This window comes from Clinocottus analis, unplaced genomic scaffold (assembly GCF_023055335.1).
Source record: "Clinocottus analis isolate CAN_PGR_092001 unplaced genomic scaffold, fCliAna1.0.p SCAF_9, whole genome shotgun sequence".
NCBI lineage: Eukaryota > Metazoa > Chordata > Actinopteri > Perciformes > Cottidae > Clinocottus > Clinocottus analis.
This window is the reverse complement of record NW_027176251.1, coordinates 21104073-21120550: the sequence shown is the minus strand read 5'-3', so window position 1 is coordinate 21120550 and position 16478 is coordinate 21104073. Positions and strand designations below refer to the sequence as shown.

At 50.8% G+C, this 16478-nt stretch overlaps 1 protein-coding gene across 1 annotated transcript in view; it reads left to right on the top strand.

Moving 5' to 3' along the window:
• LOC137780855 (intermembrane lipid transfer protein VPS13B-like) overlaps window positions 1-16478 on the top strand; it is a 297025-nt gene that overhangs the window by 250969 nt on the left and 29578 nt on the right. Inside the window, exons 42-46 of the mRNA XM_068569155.1 lie at window positions 549-745; window positions 2338-2519; window positions 3188-3408; window positions 3495-3626; window positions 8897-9058. Of these exons, the coding sequence (XP_068425256.1) occupies window positions 549-745; window positions 2338-2519; window positions 3188-3408; window positions 3495-3626; window positions 8897-9058 (894 nt within the window). The remainder of the gene's footprint in view (window positions 1-548; window positions 746-2337; window positions 2520-3187; window positions 3409-3494; window positions 3627-8896; window positions 9059-16478) is intronic.

The following is a 16478-nucleotide window of genomic DNA, read 5'->3' as shown; positions in this document are numbered from 1 at the left end:
ATCGGCCTCCATTATGAAGCATTTGTTTCTGCTTTGAAATGTCTAAAAACAATGTTCTGCATTGTTGTTGGGTTGTGTACTGACCTTGAACCAAATGTTTCCAAAGATTTTTCAAACTGTATGAATCTTTAATCTGAATCCTGTTGGTCGCCTGTCGATGGGGTCGTCTCCCCTTCACGTGTGTGTTGTCGTCGTCTAAGTACAAGACACGTTTCTCAACACACTTTGTAGATCTTGCTCCTTTTGAATGAATCCATGACTGTAGTCACATGACGTCTCACAGCCTCCTCGGGGACATTCTTGTTCCCCCAAACGGCACCGGAGAAACATTTGAAAGGTGCAGCGTGAGGGATTTGGGGACATCTAGTGGTGAGGTCGCAGATTGCAACCGACTGGAATGCCGAGCGTGTGGCACAGGACATAGTGTGCATTAGAAAGAGAGCTTGAGCATCACTCCTGTGACCAGCAGAGGATGCGTGTGGGATGCGTGTGGGATGCGTGTGTTGGGGGTCACATGTGTAGCTGTTCACCGTGTCTTCTGCTCTCAGGTGCCGTGCAGCCTGGAGTACTGGGACGAGCTCCAGCAGAGCTTCGTCCCGTACCGGGACTTCAGCCTCTCGGAGAGCAGCGCCTGCCAGCTGCAGCTGCCCGGCCTCGGCCTCGGCGAGCAGCAGAAGGAGCTGGTGGCCTCGGACCTGTGGAGGATCGTCCTGAACAACAACGGAGAGGGGGCCGATGAGCAGAGGTGGGGGCTGCTTCTCTGTGCTCGTGGGTATCTGCACACAGTGGTAGAGAGAGCAAAGAGAGAGAGAGAGAGAGCGCTAAAGAGCCAGCAATGTGTCCCTCGCCCCACATCTGGCGTGCAGGAGCAGGGAGCGGCTTGGAAGGCGTTCAGATCGGCCTAATGAGATTTCCCAGCACACCAAGTGCCTGTCAGGGCCCATCCGGATTCCTTCCTGCTTACCTTGAGTGTATCTAATCGAGGGGGAAGCTCAGGGGGAAGCCAGAGGAGCGGAGAGGCTTTTGGGTCGGCTCGTGCGATCCCAGGCCTGGTCTGGTCTGGGTTGGGCCGGGCTGAACCGGGCCGGGTCGGACCGGTGGGTCCCAACACCTCGACGGGGCTTTTACTCCCTCTCCTTCCCGCTACCGCCGCTTCCTCTCCCTCACGTCTTCCGTGCTTCATCTCTCTCCCCATTCCTTCCTCATCTTAATTTACTTTCTACTTCCTCTTGGGACTTAGGGAACTTTTTAGTGGAAGAGAATTGCCAAGCCCACATTCTGTGTGGCTTAGAGAGCTCCAGAGGAGCAGAGAGGGAGGAACAAGAAAACATGTAAGAGCAGAAACAGAGGAGAAAGTACCAGCAGCAGCAGATACAGTGTAAAGCTAAATATACATCTGCGTTCCATTACAATCATAGCCCAAACACTACATTTCCTTTATGTTTAAATTATTTGTCTTTTTTGATCAAAACTGAGTCCCCTTCCCCTCTCTCGCCCGTTTCATCTGCCTGACTTTAGTTTCCAGCGAGAAAAAATAACTTGGCAGCCCTGCCAACTGGAAGTAATGAAAATTGTCAACATATGATGCTTATCTTTTTTAAGGAGCACTCTGCTGCACCAGCGTTTCTCTGGTCTTGAGCGTTTCCTGCTGGAGTTTTTTTTTTATTTTTACGGTGGATCATGGTAGCAGCAAATTACAGAGCAAATGGTCATTCACTTCAATTACCTTCCATTCCACATCATCAGCCATGACATGCAATTAATGTTCATGGAGAGGCTCTCCTGGAAACTGCAGCAGTAATAACGTACCTCAAGCTTAAACTCTCAGGCTCGGACAGCGAGGAGGCGAGGAGGCGAGGAAGCAAGGAGGAGGAGGAGGAGGAGGAGGCCCGCTCCTCTCTGCTGTCTCTCGTCTTCCCCCGTTTCATCTGGATAATTGCGGCGTTTATCTCTTCTGCGCTTTGTGACGAGGATGTCGCGCAATTTGTAACTCGCCGGGCAAGAGACAAAAGCGTTCAGCTGCAAACGAGCATCAGACTATTTTAATTAGTGGTGAGAGCGTCTGTGGCCTCAGTCCACAGCTGGGCTCGGTGCTTTTGATATTTTGGAAAAAGGAATTTGAACAGAAAATCCATAACGTTTGCTAGTTTTTCCCCTTTGAAACTGTCGAATCTTAATCACAGTCGTTTATGAATGTTTTTCTCTTTTTCCTCGACTTTATTACTTTCATATGAAATAATTCACAGAGTGCATTCGGTTCATGAGTTTCTTGATTCCTCTGCACGGTGTTTTGTTGTCGTTAACCTCTCCCCGTCCGCTGTCCTCGTCTCCGTGCAGCTCGGACAGCGAGTCCGGCTCCCAGCTGCCCTGCGACCAGCTGGTGTCCCCCACGGCGCTGGCGGCGTGCGCCCGCGTGGACTCCTGCTTCGCCCCGTGGTTCGTCCCGTCGCTGGGCGTGTCCCTGCAGCTGGCGCAGCTGGACCTCCACCTCTGTCACCATCTGGAGCAGCTGGGCACAGGTAGGACGCCACGCGGCTGAAGGTGGAGACGAGAGGCGCCGCGTCGCTCATGACGGTTCCTTTGCTAAAGCTACGTCAGAAGGCCGACCGGCTGGTCACTGTCTCTAAACCTTTGCACAGTTACAGATGGAGACTAGAGGCCACGCTCATTATCAGGATGCTTTGGGCCGACCGGTTCAGATAAGCTTACACCAGGAAGTATCTCGTGTTCCTGCACGGGCGGATGAGAGAGATATAAATAATGCATGCAGTAGACCTCGCTCTCAACTTCTCCTCCTCTCTGGCTTTTAAACACACACACACACACACACACACACAGTTCAGTCCGCTCCTAAAGAAGCATTCAGACTATATAGACGAGATATATATCCATTACAGAAAGTTGATTTAATACAAAAGGACAAAGTCATTTAATCCAGTGACTCACTTCAAGTTCAGGGTTTTGTTGGAGGATTTAAAAAGATGACAAATGAGTAATAATGTTATCAAATATGACGACGGACATTCAAAGCATGGTCCGAATACCTCAGTCTATTCTTGAGTGTAAGACAAAGACGTTGCAGGTAAGCACATGCAGGTAAAGGTTCGGGTTGTATATTAGTAAGCGGTGCCGTTTGGATCCGGCCTCCTGACGCCGACGCTGTCTCTCTCTCTCCCTGCGCTCTCAGTTCCACCTCGGCAGCTCCGTCCCTTCCTGCCAGACAGGAAGTTGCCTCAGGAGCAGGAGTTCATGGTGAGCGGCGCTCGCGAGCCGCGGGTCTTCCTGCGCCAGTGGAGCAGCGGGCCGCGGCAGTGTCAGGAGGTCAGCTTCTCCACCCAGCTGGACTGCAAGCTGCTGGAGTACAGGAACCTGACGCGCCTCCAGCTCCTCCAGCCCTGTGTGCTGCAGGTACAGGCTGTTTGTGCTGCCCGGATGCTTGTGACCCACAGCCAGGGGGCGAGAGCATGAACACACATCATGTTTGTGCGTTGCAGGGCCAGGCTGCAGCCGCAGGCTTCCCCCAGAACCCCACCCTGGACGTGCACGTGTTTGTGGACCCGGTGTTCCTCAATATCAGCCAGTATGCCATCCACACCGTGGACACGGCCCTGCACAGCTGGCAACAGGTGACAGAGAGACACCTGCATGTCTTCATGTGCAAACACACTCCATGAACTGATCACTTCTATTGCTTTCAGAGCCCTGAAGGGAAGTGGTGCTTCATTTCCTTTTGTTTTCAGTCCAGCATGACACTGCTAGAGATGTATTCATCCTTCACCATTTACTATGCTGTATGTGTGGAGATGCACAAGTGCACCGTGGTCACTTTCCTTTTATATAACAATCCAAAAGCATTGCAGAGGTGAATTCCATGTGTTCCTTTGTTGTCTGTAAGTAATCAAACCAAGACGTGCAGCAGGTTGTGGTCGTGACCGGTCTTGACATAAAATCCAGAGGGACTAACCTCTTGAACCCGTGGTGTTGAGCTCGTCTCTGGCCTCAAGGACTCGACCCCACTGTGTGCAGCAGAAGTGATAAAGTAGTCAGTGCGATGGTGACTTTGGGAGCAAAGCGTTGGAGGATAACGTGTTCACTGGTACGTTTAAATCCTGTGATACATTCAGACATTTCCAGGGGCCAGTGAACCCATGCACCAATACGCAGAAAACTATATGCACCTTTAGAGAATACACAGAATGTCTTTTGTCCCCGATGGCAGCTAAACAAACTCACAACAAAGTGTGTTTCATGAGGGGCTGTGGCGGCATGCCAGCAGTGATAAAACCTCCCTGACTAAGAGGCTTCGGCGGGGCCGCTCCCGAGCGTCTGGTCCTTTGGTCCTCGTCATCTCTCAGTTCCCAGCCCTCAGCGCTGCCTCTGGTAGCCAGCATGTGTTTGTGTGTGAAGTGATGCCCATGAAAACACGGGAAAAGTTGAGTGCTGACACCTGCCAAGACTCCATCTGGCCCCGGCCCTCCACCCATTTGTCTGCTCGCTCATATAAACGCACACCCGGCCTCTCTGGCTCCGTCGGCCCCGCCGAGGCTCAGCCGGGCTCAGCTGTGTCTCTGCTGACTCATGCGCTGGCCCCTGGAGACGAGGAAGTGCTCTCAGGGGTTTGCATGCATGCGGCCTCCCACTGCCAGGTGAGAGACATAATAACTGGTGTTTTTCTGAGAGCAGCTGCGTTCCTCTACCTGTGGAAAATGAAATGAAACAAGCTGTGTAGGAAATCTACTATAAAATGATTGTTCTGGCTCACAGTTTAATACCTTTGTTTTCACATCGGTGGCATCGTTGACTCATCGAAACGCTCGTACCGGCCGGGTTTGATAATCGGGCACGGTCCACCCTTGGCTCCGTGGTTGCATCATGTGAGGCATGCTAGCGAATGTTCCCTATTTCTGCTGCTTAATTCAGCCATAAATAAGACTTTGGAAGCGCTGGTGGTGCTGTAATGAATGGTCATATTGCAGCTTTACTGGAGTGTTTTGGACATGCTGGTATCCATGGTGGGCTTTGCACAACAAGCCAGGCATGATGAGTTGGATATTACTAGGTTGTGTGCTTTCTGCCAGGGCTCTTACTGATACTGATTGGGTGATACGTTTGGCTTTTTTGCACACCGTGTTTGCCCAGTATGAGACCCAGAGTAGAGGTTAGCAGTACTCATGCTTACGAGCGCAGACAGAACAGCTCTCTCCTGCAACACGAGCCTGAAGGCAGCGCTCCATGTCCACCGGTACAGGGGATTGAGTCATAAAATGATTAAGCCTGCTGTATTGTCTTGATTGGTCTAAACAGCAGCAGCCTTGTAACTTGTACAGAGCCTTTTAACTAGCTCCAGCCTTTACCACTTTGCTGCACACAAGGGGAAAAAACACACCATAATTATAAGGCAAATGTGCTGCATGTGGGTTTATAGTTCTGCAGTACGGGGTAGCAAGGGGTCAAGTACAAAACGCTGCTTTTCTTCTTCTTTTAAGAAACTCTTCATAAATATTTTCGTTCACCTCAGAGAAAGTTGCACTTAGATCGTGAAATATTGTTTCCCTTTTTGGGTGTTTTCACTGAAACTGAACCCTGCGCGCGGTGAAAAAAACAAAAAGAAAAGCTTGTATGGATGCGATTAAGCTCAGATCCTTGTGGCGGTGAGGTGGATGTAAAGGACCTCTGACGGAGGCCTGCATTCCTGACACGGCTCACACATTGTCCATGCACAGGAACACACTTGATCCTAATTGAAGACGTAATCAGAAGCAGTTGGAAAAGTTAATTGTCCCTGTCCTTCCGCAACAGAAGGATGTATCCCAACGTGTGTAATTGTTTCAGTGATTTTCATGTTTCCTGGTGTCAGGGCTGGCAGCCCGTTGTGATGTGGCCCGTGGGGTCAGCGCTGAGCCGGGGAGAGGATTCCTGCACCGCCGCACAATCCAAACCTCACAACCAGACGCGGTCGTACCAGACCACCACAACCAGAACAGCTGGAGCGCTTCCAGATGCAGAGCAGTAAATAGATAGAGAAGAGCCTGCGTTGCTGCATGGTTGCAATTTATCCCCGTGCAGCCGTGATAGGTTATGATATAGAGTTGGAGTCATGGTGACATGGACTCCTCGTCCCCGTGATCCATGCTGAAGGTCTTTCTGGTCATCGGCACACGTGCCAAGTGTCTTGTCATTTCTGTCGATGTATATTCCATCTATTGTGACACTCAGAAGGTTCCCAGCCTGCAGGCCCTCCTCCTCCTCCTCCTCCTCTTCCTCACCTCCTGCATCCTTCACTCGAGCGACCAGCGCCATTCAAGTGCTCGTGGACCAGCTGAGGCTGGACGGTCCAGCAGGTCAGGCTCGGGGGTTTGACGCGAAACGGTCGTGAGAGTTTGTGAGGAGGTTAAAAAAAGGGCCAGCTGTTGATGGCTGCGTCCATTGAGGTAGAAAAGCTCTTCATCAGTGCACTCACCACCCACATTGAGCTTGAATTGTGTGCGTTGGATGAAGCGTACGGTCAAACTGGATCTCTGAACCCTCCATCCATCTGTCACACCACGCATGAGCCACCTGAGGTCAACGAGCTGTACTCCTGCGGTTCCTTTGTTTACGGCCCGATTAACAACTTGAGCAGCGAGACCGGACCTGCTATTGCTTCTCCATTAGCCGCTTTACGAGCTCATTTGAAACCAATGAAAAGTCATCGGGAGACAATGGGTTCCCACTCCGGCCAACTGCGTTGACCTCAATCCCGCTCAAACCATTTAAACTACTTAGGAAACCAGAACGCTTCCGATAGCAAAGGCTCTCCTTCATTTTCCTCTCTCCTCGCTCGACAGCCCCATCTGGCCCGACCTCAGCCCCCCACCGCTCCAACCTCAGGCCTCCATTCCCAATCCTCGTTCCCTCGCCCCACTTTCAGTCCTCGCTCCCCTCAGCCCCTCACCCCGGGGAAGTGGCTTTGGTGGAAAGCCACACGAAAGCCCAGTAGTATTTACACACTGCGCTTTCTCACAGAACGTTCACAGGCCGCTTACATGTGCAATCGAGACAGCGGGAATTTTCCTCCTGTCCTTTGCCACCGGAAAGAAAGTGATGGAGGGATCGGGTTCCTGTTTGTGGCAGATGTGTGGGCGAGGGTCACCTCCAGCCCAACGCGGAGGTGATTCTAGATCTGAATATTGTTTCATTACGTCCCTTTTTACAGGTTTCGCTGTCTCCCCCGTGGCGTCTGGTTTCATGGGTGTTTCTTTTGCCCGGGTGTCATTATTTACAATCTGTTCTCCAGACATTTTACTGTACCTTGCCATTCAATACATGTGCCACTACGCCACGCAGGCCTGGGCTGCGCTCTGTGCAAACGTACGTAACAGTATCCGGGCGGATTAGCGAAATGGATCCTTTGATTCCCAGTAGGAGTCTGGAGGAGAAGCTGCCATCTCCAGCTCTTTAACAAGGAGGACGTGTTGACTGTTTGAATATCTTTGTCTTCATATTTGTTGGCTTAAAGTCCCCGCACAGACGCAGAGCGATGGCGGTTTCGGCGGGGAGCTTTTCTGACGTGCGTATCGCGTTGCCTCGTGAATCGCAGCGGAAAGGCGATACCATCAAAGCGCCGGCTTAGCGATGGCATCTTAGGGACGGCGGCAGGAAGTTAGTAAATCGCAGTGTCCGATTCAAATGGGAGCGCAGATAGTGTTCCGCTATAAAACTGGAAATGGATTTGAACCCACTGTCGCAGCTGTCCCGTCTATATTTTGCTCTCGCCGCCCCTCTCGTCTATCATCGAGTGTTCTTTTTAACGGCGTAAACTTTCCCATCCGTTTTCAATCCCGTCAACAAGCCGAGGACCCCGAACGTGCTTGGCAGTCGAACCCCGAGCTTTTACTGCCAGCCTCTCCCATCACCGCCCTGCCGTGGTAAAAGCAGGCGGCGGGCCGGGGTCCCTCTTTGTCAGGATGGCGTAGTAGTATTGAGAAGCTCATAAGCGTCATGGGAGGTGTGTGCAGGAGAGGTCCATCAGGGCCCGAGAGCCTCTGGAAGGAGCTCAAGTCAAACTCTCACATGCGCTGGTTTGCGCCCACGCACTCGCCGGCCAACTCGCAGGAAAGCGACGTGCTGTTTTGAAAATGTGTGTCCGAGAATTCCTGTTCCCGGAGACTCGACACGCTCGTCTCTGACGGTTGGTTTTCAAGAGCAGGCCGGTGCGTGCGAGGTGCCGTCGGAGCGCAAAGGGTTGGCCGGACTCCAGCAAACCACAATAGGTATATATATATATATATATTTATATATATATATTGGGGCCTGTTGGATCAGGAATGCCTGCTCAGTGCCCCACTTTGCGCCGAGCGTTAAGAAAATGCACAAACGAACCAAGCTGTCATTTAAAATCTCGTTGAGACCTCGTACCTTGTTTATCTCAGGCCCGACGTTGTGCTTCTCAAAGGAAACACTAAAAGAGTGGAGTTTTGGTCGAGAGAGAGGCTTCCTGGAGGGTTCATGTGGGAGCAGCGCTGGATGTGTGAAGCTGCTTCAGCTGCATCGCTGTCAGACATGTGACTCACTCCCTGTTGAGTCGCCCCCACCGGGGATGTCAGTCATCTCTCCTGCTGACTGACAGCTGCACGACCAGATCTGCATCTTTACGATTGAGAATACATACATCGACACCTGTAAATGTGCTTACACACACACACACACATACACACACACACACACACACACACACTGTGCATTGTAAACTCACGATATACATGCACACCTGGAAGTATTTGCTTTTATTCACAAGCTCTCCTTCTCTTTTCTCGCTGCTTCTTTCTCCTGCTCTTCATCCATCCAATAAATACTTTACCCCCCCCTCCTCCTCTTCCTCCCCCTCGTCTTCCTCCCCCTCTCTTTCCTCTCTCAGAGTGGGCGACCGGAGGCTGAGGAGCTGGTCTTCAGCCACTATGTGATCTGTAACGACACCCACGAGACGCTGCGCTTTGGCCAGGTGGACACCGATGAAAATGTGCTGCTGGCCAGCCTCCACAGCCACCAGTACAGCTGGAGGTCCCACAAGACCCCTCAGGTAACACACACACACACACACGCACACACACACACACACACACACACACACACACACACATCATGTGTGAACATTGTAAACTCATGTTTACTGAGGGAATACATCAAGAGAGAAGTAGAGTCATTTATATAGACTTCTATACAACCAGAGGAGTCGCCCCCTGGTGGTCAGGAGAGAGAATGCAGCTTTAACACATGAAGCATAGACTTCTATACAACCAGAGGAGTAGCCCCCTGGTGGTCAGGAGAGAGAATGCAGCTTTAACACATGAAGCATAGACTTCTATACAACCAGAGGAGTCACCCCCTGGTGGTCAGGAGAGAGAATACAGCTCTAACACATGAAGCATAGACTTCTATACAACCAGAGGAGTCGCCCCCTGGTGGTCAGGAGAGAGAATGCAGCTTTAACACATGAAGCATAGACTTCTATACACACTCTGCCCACAGGCTCACAGAGGTTTACACACACACACACACACACACACACACACCAGCGCCACTATCTGTGTGTTTCTGTCAGCGCGCTCAGACAGTGCCCTGACGGCATTGTTAAAGAAGATTGATTATGTTTAACCCTTTGTGGTTTTGAGGTTGAGCGGAGGGTGGGCTGGCGATCTGTGGCACATGTGTGTGAGTGTGTGTGAGTGTGTGTTTGGTACGCACATGTTCCAGGACCCCCATGTGTTGCACAGCGAGTGTGAGAAAGCGAGCTTGAGAAAAGACATGGCCGTAATTGCTCGCAGTAAGTCAAGTAAGTCAAGTTGTATTAATCACCAACCATGGTTAATCTGTGCTCTTACCTCACTCCTCACACACACACACACACACACACACACACACACACACACACACAGACACTTGGAGAGTGGCAATCTGGCATATCAGCTCAGTGAACACCATATATTCTCCTTTTAGCAGTGAGTCAAAATGACCTCTGTATTTTTTCGGCGTGTTTTGGAAGAAGGATCATCCGAACGGGCCAAGCGTCATCACCGAGGAGGAATGCGATTCCAAGATGGTGCTGTCATGTATTATTCTATCATGTGTTTGTGGTATATGAAATATGTGTTCTCGAGATGAACATGATTTGTGAAACTAGATAAATATGAAATAGTGCAACTTTGCCAAAAAACACCCTCGGTCTCTCTTTCTGACTTATTGAGCTTGATGATAAAACGCCTGCCAATGTGTCCGCCTCAGTAAATTGCAGCGCGAGCTCCTCGTTGCATTCTGGGGTTATGATAATAGTGGCACTGATAAGAGAAAGGCTTGTGTTTCTTTCGGTCCTGCGAGTGTGTTTTTGTAGCTCTTGCAAATGAGTTTGGAGACGGAGTCCTAAGTGGTTGTGCTGTTTTGCTTGAGTCCCATGATGCTTTGCAGTGTCCAGAACAACTGCGATCATCCCGAGCCATCGCTCCCCGGACCTCCCTTCCATCTTGTGAGCCTGCTCTCCACTTCAGCCCCAAGACCTGCTGCTCAACCCTTTACACTTCCACGCAATGTGTAAACTCTGAACCTCTTATCTCCTCCCACACAACGGTCAACTCGTCTCTTGAGATGGAGTCTCAATTTTCATATTTTCCCATTTCTCTTTCATCAAACAAGCTCCCAGTTCTTTCGAACAGTGTAACACTGCAGCGCCTTCCAAGTAAACCCTTTTCAGTCCGGGACATGCGGCGCAATCAGCTCCCTCCCTCTGGTGCTATGCTAACGCTGTGTGTAGTCTGTCTGTTCTGGCTGTAAGGACCCACCTCCCGTCAGCCCGATGAGATCCGTAGACCTGGAAAGTCTCCGGCCTCCTTTCTGTTTTGGGGTCTCCCTTTCCTCTGAGCATCCTCCATCAGCTTCCCTCCATGTCCTCGAGCTCTGCGGTCGTGTGTTCCAGGTGTTTACGGCCACGCAGCCTGAGCTCAGGACCCTTCATCTGCTTCGTCGCTCCACCGGCCTTCGCCCGACTTTATCCTTTCTATGTCTCTGTCACTGCCGTCCTCTCATTTGGGATCGTGGCCTCGGATTTAAAAGCTCGCTCCGCTGTTCCAGTCCCTTCTCTTCTGGATTCAAAGGGTTCTCTTTGTGTATCTTTGTACTTTCGATATGTTATCCGTGGCCACGTGGCTTCATCCTTCCACCTGGTTGCTCTCTGTCCGCTCTCATGGGGTCATGGCTCTTCCTTCCCTTTGGTTTGCCCAAAGGGCTCTAAACCACCACACTGCCATTGTTAGTCCAGGGTTCATGTCTCTCTACCTCCCCTCCGGCCCCTGTTGCTCACGGCCGGCCCTCAGCCTGTCCTCATGGCTCTGGTATGATGTGTGTCAGCTGACTGGTCCCCCGTGCTCACACCAACACACCAACACACCAACACGCATGTGCTGCTGTGAGGGAATCTGTCCCCGCTGGACAAGAGGAATGATGAATTCAAAGAGGAGGGAAGCAAAGACTTGTGGACGGGGGGACGCTGTGCAGGCCTGCAGGAGAAAACGGGAGGACGTGGAAAAAAGGAAGCGAGGGCAAAGGAAGAGCCGCGCTCTTGACACTCACAGATTGGCTGAGAGAACTCCTCAGAGGCAACGCGGCCAAAAATGTGTCCGCTGGCTATCTGGCCCTCCCTCCCGCCTTCCCCCCTCCCTCTCTGTTTATGATGCGCAAAGCAACGCATGGAGGAAGCACGGGCGAGCTCGCCAACTATGCTTTATCATCACACATCAAATCCTTTAATCCTGTCTGCTGTTGTCGCCGGGCCAGAGACGGAGTCCAAAAGAGAAAGCGCCGCCTGGATGAACGGGCCCGCTGTTGATTCAGCTTGACTGGAACGGGGAGGCGTGTTCAAAAGCCGCTGCGTCCCGTGTGGGGCTGTGATCCCGAGCGCTGCAACCGGCACACGCTTCCCACGATGTCGACATACCTCCGAATATGTGTCACCTCTCTCAGAAGAGCACCGAGTGTTTCTGCAGAGAAATGTGAACCCCGGCTCGGGTCACCTCTCACTGCTCCTCTCTCTCTCGCTGTCAGTCACAACCCTGAGATGCATTAAAGGGTCGACAGAGACGGTCACGCGGTCTAACACGTGACCCTCATGCTAACACGTGAACAAATGCATTCTCTCAAATCTGCATGATCTCTTTGTCACGTGGGGGTCGACCTCCCGCCGTCCTGACCCATAGTTTCAGAAACACTGAGGTTTGAGCCGTCGCTGTGGGAGATATCAGGTTGAGCCTGACGGATGAAGCCGATGAAAGGGACCGATGTCCTTATTGATCCCTCGAGAGAAGCTGCGCTTTCCTGTGGACTATCATCGGAGGTGAGCTCCAGAAGGAAGCTCACATGGACGTGTAGGCGTTCCCTCCTCGGCAGTGAACAGAGAAGAGGCGAACGCTTCGTCAGCAGGCGGCGGTTCATGAGTCGGTTAAGTTCATTTTCTTAATAAAGTTCAGCTACGTCAGTCCTGATGGAGAGCTGATGGATGAGTGATCCAGCATCCAGGAATCACCCTCTGAATGAATGAATGAATGTAACCAGGTCCAGAGTGGTGCCTTTACATTATTAAACTACAAAAACAAGGTCAAAAATAAATAAGGAAAAACTATTAGATTATCAGATTGTAGAGAGAAGACTTTCTGTATGGTGATGTAAAAAAAGGAAGTAAATATTATTTAATTGTCCATTCTGCTGTCTTCTGAAGGATATTACAAATGAAAACCAATGAGCATGAACATATTTGATCACCTGGGCTCTTTAGAGCCATCACAATATCATAAAATCATCATTAGAGTATAAAAGACAATGTGCCTCCCTCCTCTATTCCAGTCCTCAGCTCGGCTTCTCGGTGTGTGAGATGTCACATGATCACGGCTTGACCTTTGTTTGAAACCAGTGAGTGTGTGAGTACACAATCAAACTACATAGACGCGTTATTGTCTTTGTTTTTGGGGCGATAGCAGCTCAGAATGCTCGATGTTAATCTGACCAGCTCAGCGGTGCGTCCACTTCTCCTCCTCATAAATCAAATGTATGTAAACGTGAGAGCATTACGGTGGAGGTATGCTCATGAGGGGGTTCATACTATTTGTAGATGGTTTGGTGTTAAATTCTGGGCCCAGAGCAGCTGGTCAGAGCAACGCGAGCTCCAAAAGTTGCTCAATCTCGCGAGAAAGTTGCCAAGCCGGCAACACTGACAGCTCGTCCCCGAAATCGCTGTAAGCTCTCTGAGGATTGACCCGTCTCCTAACGGCCGCGTAGACTCCAACACCCAGAGGCCAGAGGTCACGGGATGACTGCGTGTGTTTGTCTTTAGCGTTGAGGGTTTGGGTCGTCCAGCCTCACGTCTCCATCGGCCCACTGGACGCGTTCCCCAACGGGCCTCATGCTGGAGTTTGTCCTTTTGAGAGCCTTTTTGTTCTTATCGGTCCCTGGAGGGCCCGTTCCTCCAGCGCTGCCTGATTAGTGATTAATAGGTCGCGTCTCGAGACCTTCTGGACCTCGTGTTTATCTCATATCGCAAAGACAGAAGAGAAGAAGTTTCAACAGCTTCACGTTGCCAGTAAATTGTTGAAATCAATGACTCCTGAATATTCTGGGGACCCATTCTCATCTCTCTGCAACCCACCACTTGGTCCTGATCCAACCATTGTCAAACAAAGCGCAGCTTCCCACCACAGCTGCCACGGCCAACATTTCCATGAGAAGCGCAGGGAGGACAGTGAGTCTCCACCTTTCACCGCTCGCTTTTCAGTTTTTCCTCCGCGCGGTTGGTTCCCGCTCATCTTTCCGAGCTCAGTGTTTAGAAGCCTTTGTTTTCTCACTCTCACTGACTCGCTGTGATTTTGTTTTGATTCGGCGTTGTATATCTGATGAGCCATCGGTCTGTCGTGACTCTTGAGTGTGTGTATATACATGTGAGTAATTCCTCTCCCTGTGTAGTTTGTCCCAGAGGAAGCTTTTCCTCTGACATGAGGAGATTAATTTAATTATCATGTTGATGAGAGCTGAGCAGCTAGAATCTCATATTTGTTTTTCTATGTAAATCTTTTTAAACATGTCAATGTGTTAGCAGTTTAAAAAAAATATGTTTTCATCTTCCCTGTCAAATCCTTGGCCTTGAAAGTACAACAAAGAGTCTGAAACCGCGCGCTGCGGCCCCGCTCGGGCAGCAGAACTGTTTCTGGTCGGCCTCCACATGACAAAAAGTGTTGGTATGTTTTAATGACCCTGCACCGCGTTGTGAAAGCAGACTCACTCAAAGCATTCGAGTTCACCGAGCCGCGCCGCGCCGTGACGTCAGCGCCGTGATGCGGTCTCTCATCGTGGCCGATGTGCTTTGTTTTGACAAGCGCTTCATTACTTTGTCTGTGGTTGACGTGCATTTGAAACGAGAGCACAAAAATTGTGATTTCACATCTGAGTTCAGTGTCTTCTTCCCTCGTTGCCGCTCGTCATCTTCCATCTCTTGGCCCCCGAGCGGCACGGAGATCAGATTCATTCATGGTTTTAACGGTCAGATCTTTTGGAGGCATCTCTGTGGTCGGTGGATGACGCCACGACACCTGGAGGAAACACCTGGGAGAACACACAGCAAGGCTTTGTTATACTTATATTTTATTTAGTTGTTCCTACAGTTCAACAAAAAAGGCAATAAAAAGTAAGAAAGATTACAAGAAACCAACCACGTGTCTGACAAGAAGGTGCACAAGGAAAGAAAAACACCCCAAAAAGTCCAAGCAGGTAAATAAGTACAAATAAAAATCTATAATAAAAAAAACAACAACCATGCAACACTTCATCAGCTTTGTCTTTAATTATTTCAGTAGGTTTTCAGTTGAAGTGTCGGTTTGTAACCTGATGATTGTTTTTGTCGCTGCTCCTGCTCATATTTTCATATTTCCAGGAGCTACCTGTCGTGTCCTGTTACTCCTCCTGGTGAGTCACTCAAATAAAGCGTGTGGTGTTTGCGTGTGGAGGAATCTGGTAATTGAAGGTGTGTTCAGCACCACGGACAGCGCCGCTGTGGTCACGCCGCGAGGAGCAGCGGCTCGCCATACACGGTTCATCCTCACATTTAACAAACAAAATACCATCGCGAGTTTTAAAATCTTAAACCTTCTGTCCAGCGTCAGCCAGTGAACTCGGGTCACAGCGGCTCTGACCCGAGCTGGAGGCCGGAGGAGTGTGAGGTCATGTCCTGGAGCTGGGCCTCCGTTTCACTGCACAATCAGGATTAACAGGATTAACCATCGCTTCTTCAGCGGGAGAGCTCGTGGTTTGATCGTGGAGAACCGACTCCCTGCAGTGAAGTGTGACTTTGTGTTAGTTTGTGCGACGTATCGCATTGTCCAACCAGAGGAAACACTGCATTTGTGTTGTCTGAGTTACACGCTGCTGCCGGGTCAGAGCTCGCTGGTGACTACGCTTCCTGTGATCAAGAACATGCAACCTTTTGGGTCACTGGGTGTCGGGAGAGGCGCTCCGTTCCCTCGGCGTGGCCGGCTGCTCGTGGGCGTGACGGACCCGGGTTGCTTTGAGAAATGCTCATCGATTTTGACGAGAGAAGCGATTGGAAATTGGAGCACATAACAGCCTGTCTGCATGGACAAAGTGATTCCTACATTTATTGGATCATTTAACTCAATATGTCCCTCGGCCGTTACTCCCCACACTGTTTGCACAGTATATTTGTGTGCTTGTGTTGTCTGAGTCCCTGTGCTCATGTGTTAGCCTGCAGGTGTTCTGTCCCGTGTCGGGCTGAGATACGATGACAGGACCAGGAACAAACGAGCAGAAAGGATGGATGTTTGGGTGGATGTCAGTCTCAACACCCCGTGGGTGAAAACGCGTGTATGCCTCTGTGTGCACTGTATACGTATTATATATATAATAGTTCCCCTGTGTTGTACTTCACCAGAAGCCCAGGGCAGGCCTTTGTTTTTCTGTGTTCTTTCCACTGAGACACGGTCCCGACGACTGACTCTTTCACCCCCGGCGTGCGGTGCACAAGCCTCCATCCTCTCAGACAGCGCTCCTTTTGTCGCTCCCTCCGTTCAGTGTGAACACTTGCTGCGTCTCCTGGAGGCCTGCATGTCTGAGATGCCTGGTGGAGAACCAGAGGGAGGACCATGCAGCGCTGCGAGTCGAGCGTGAACCTCTTAGCGTCTCGTCTGTCAACCGCGGACCCACACAATGCTGTCTCTCTGTACCTTCTTCCAGCTCTCAAACCGCTTCTTAGACTTGCAAATCTGGGCTTTGATGTCGCGCCGCCTCGCTGCTTCAGTCGGAGAGAGCGAGCCAAGGAGGAGAGAGGCGACGCAGACAGCTGTTGAAGCCACCATGACACCCTCATGTTACTTGGGCCCTCGCCGCCCTGGAAGGGATGCTGTTGTGTCTCTCCATAACCCATTCAACTTCTCTCCTTTCCCAGAGGACAACCT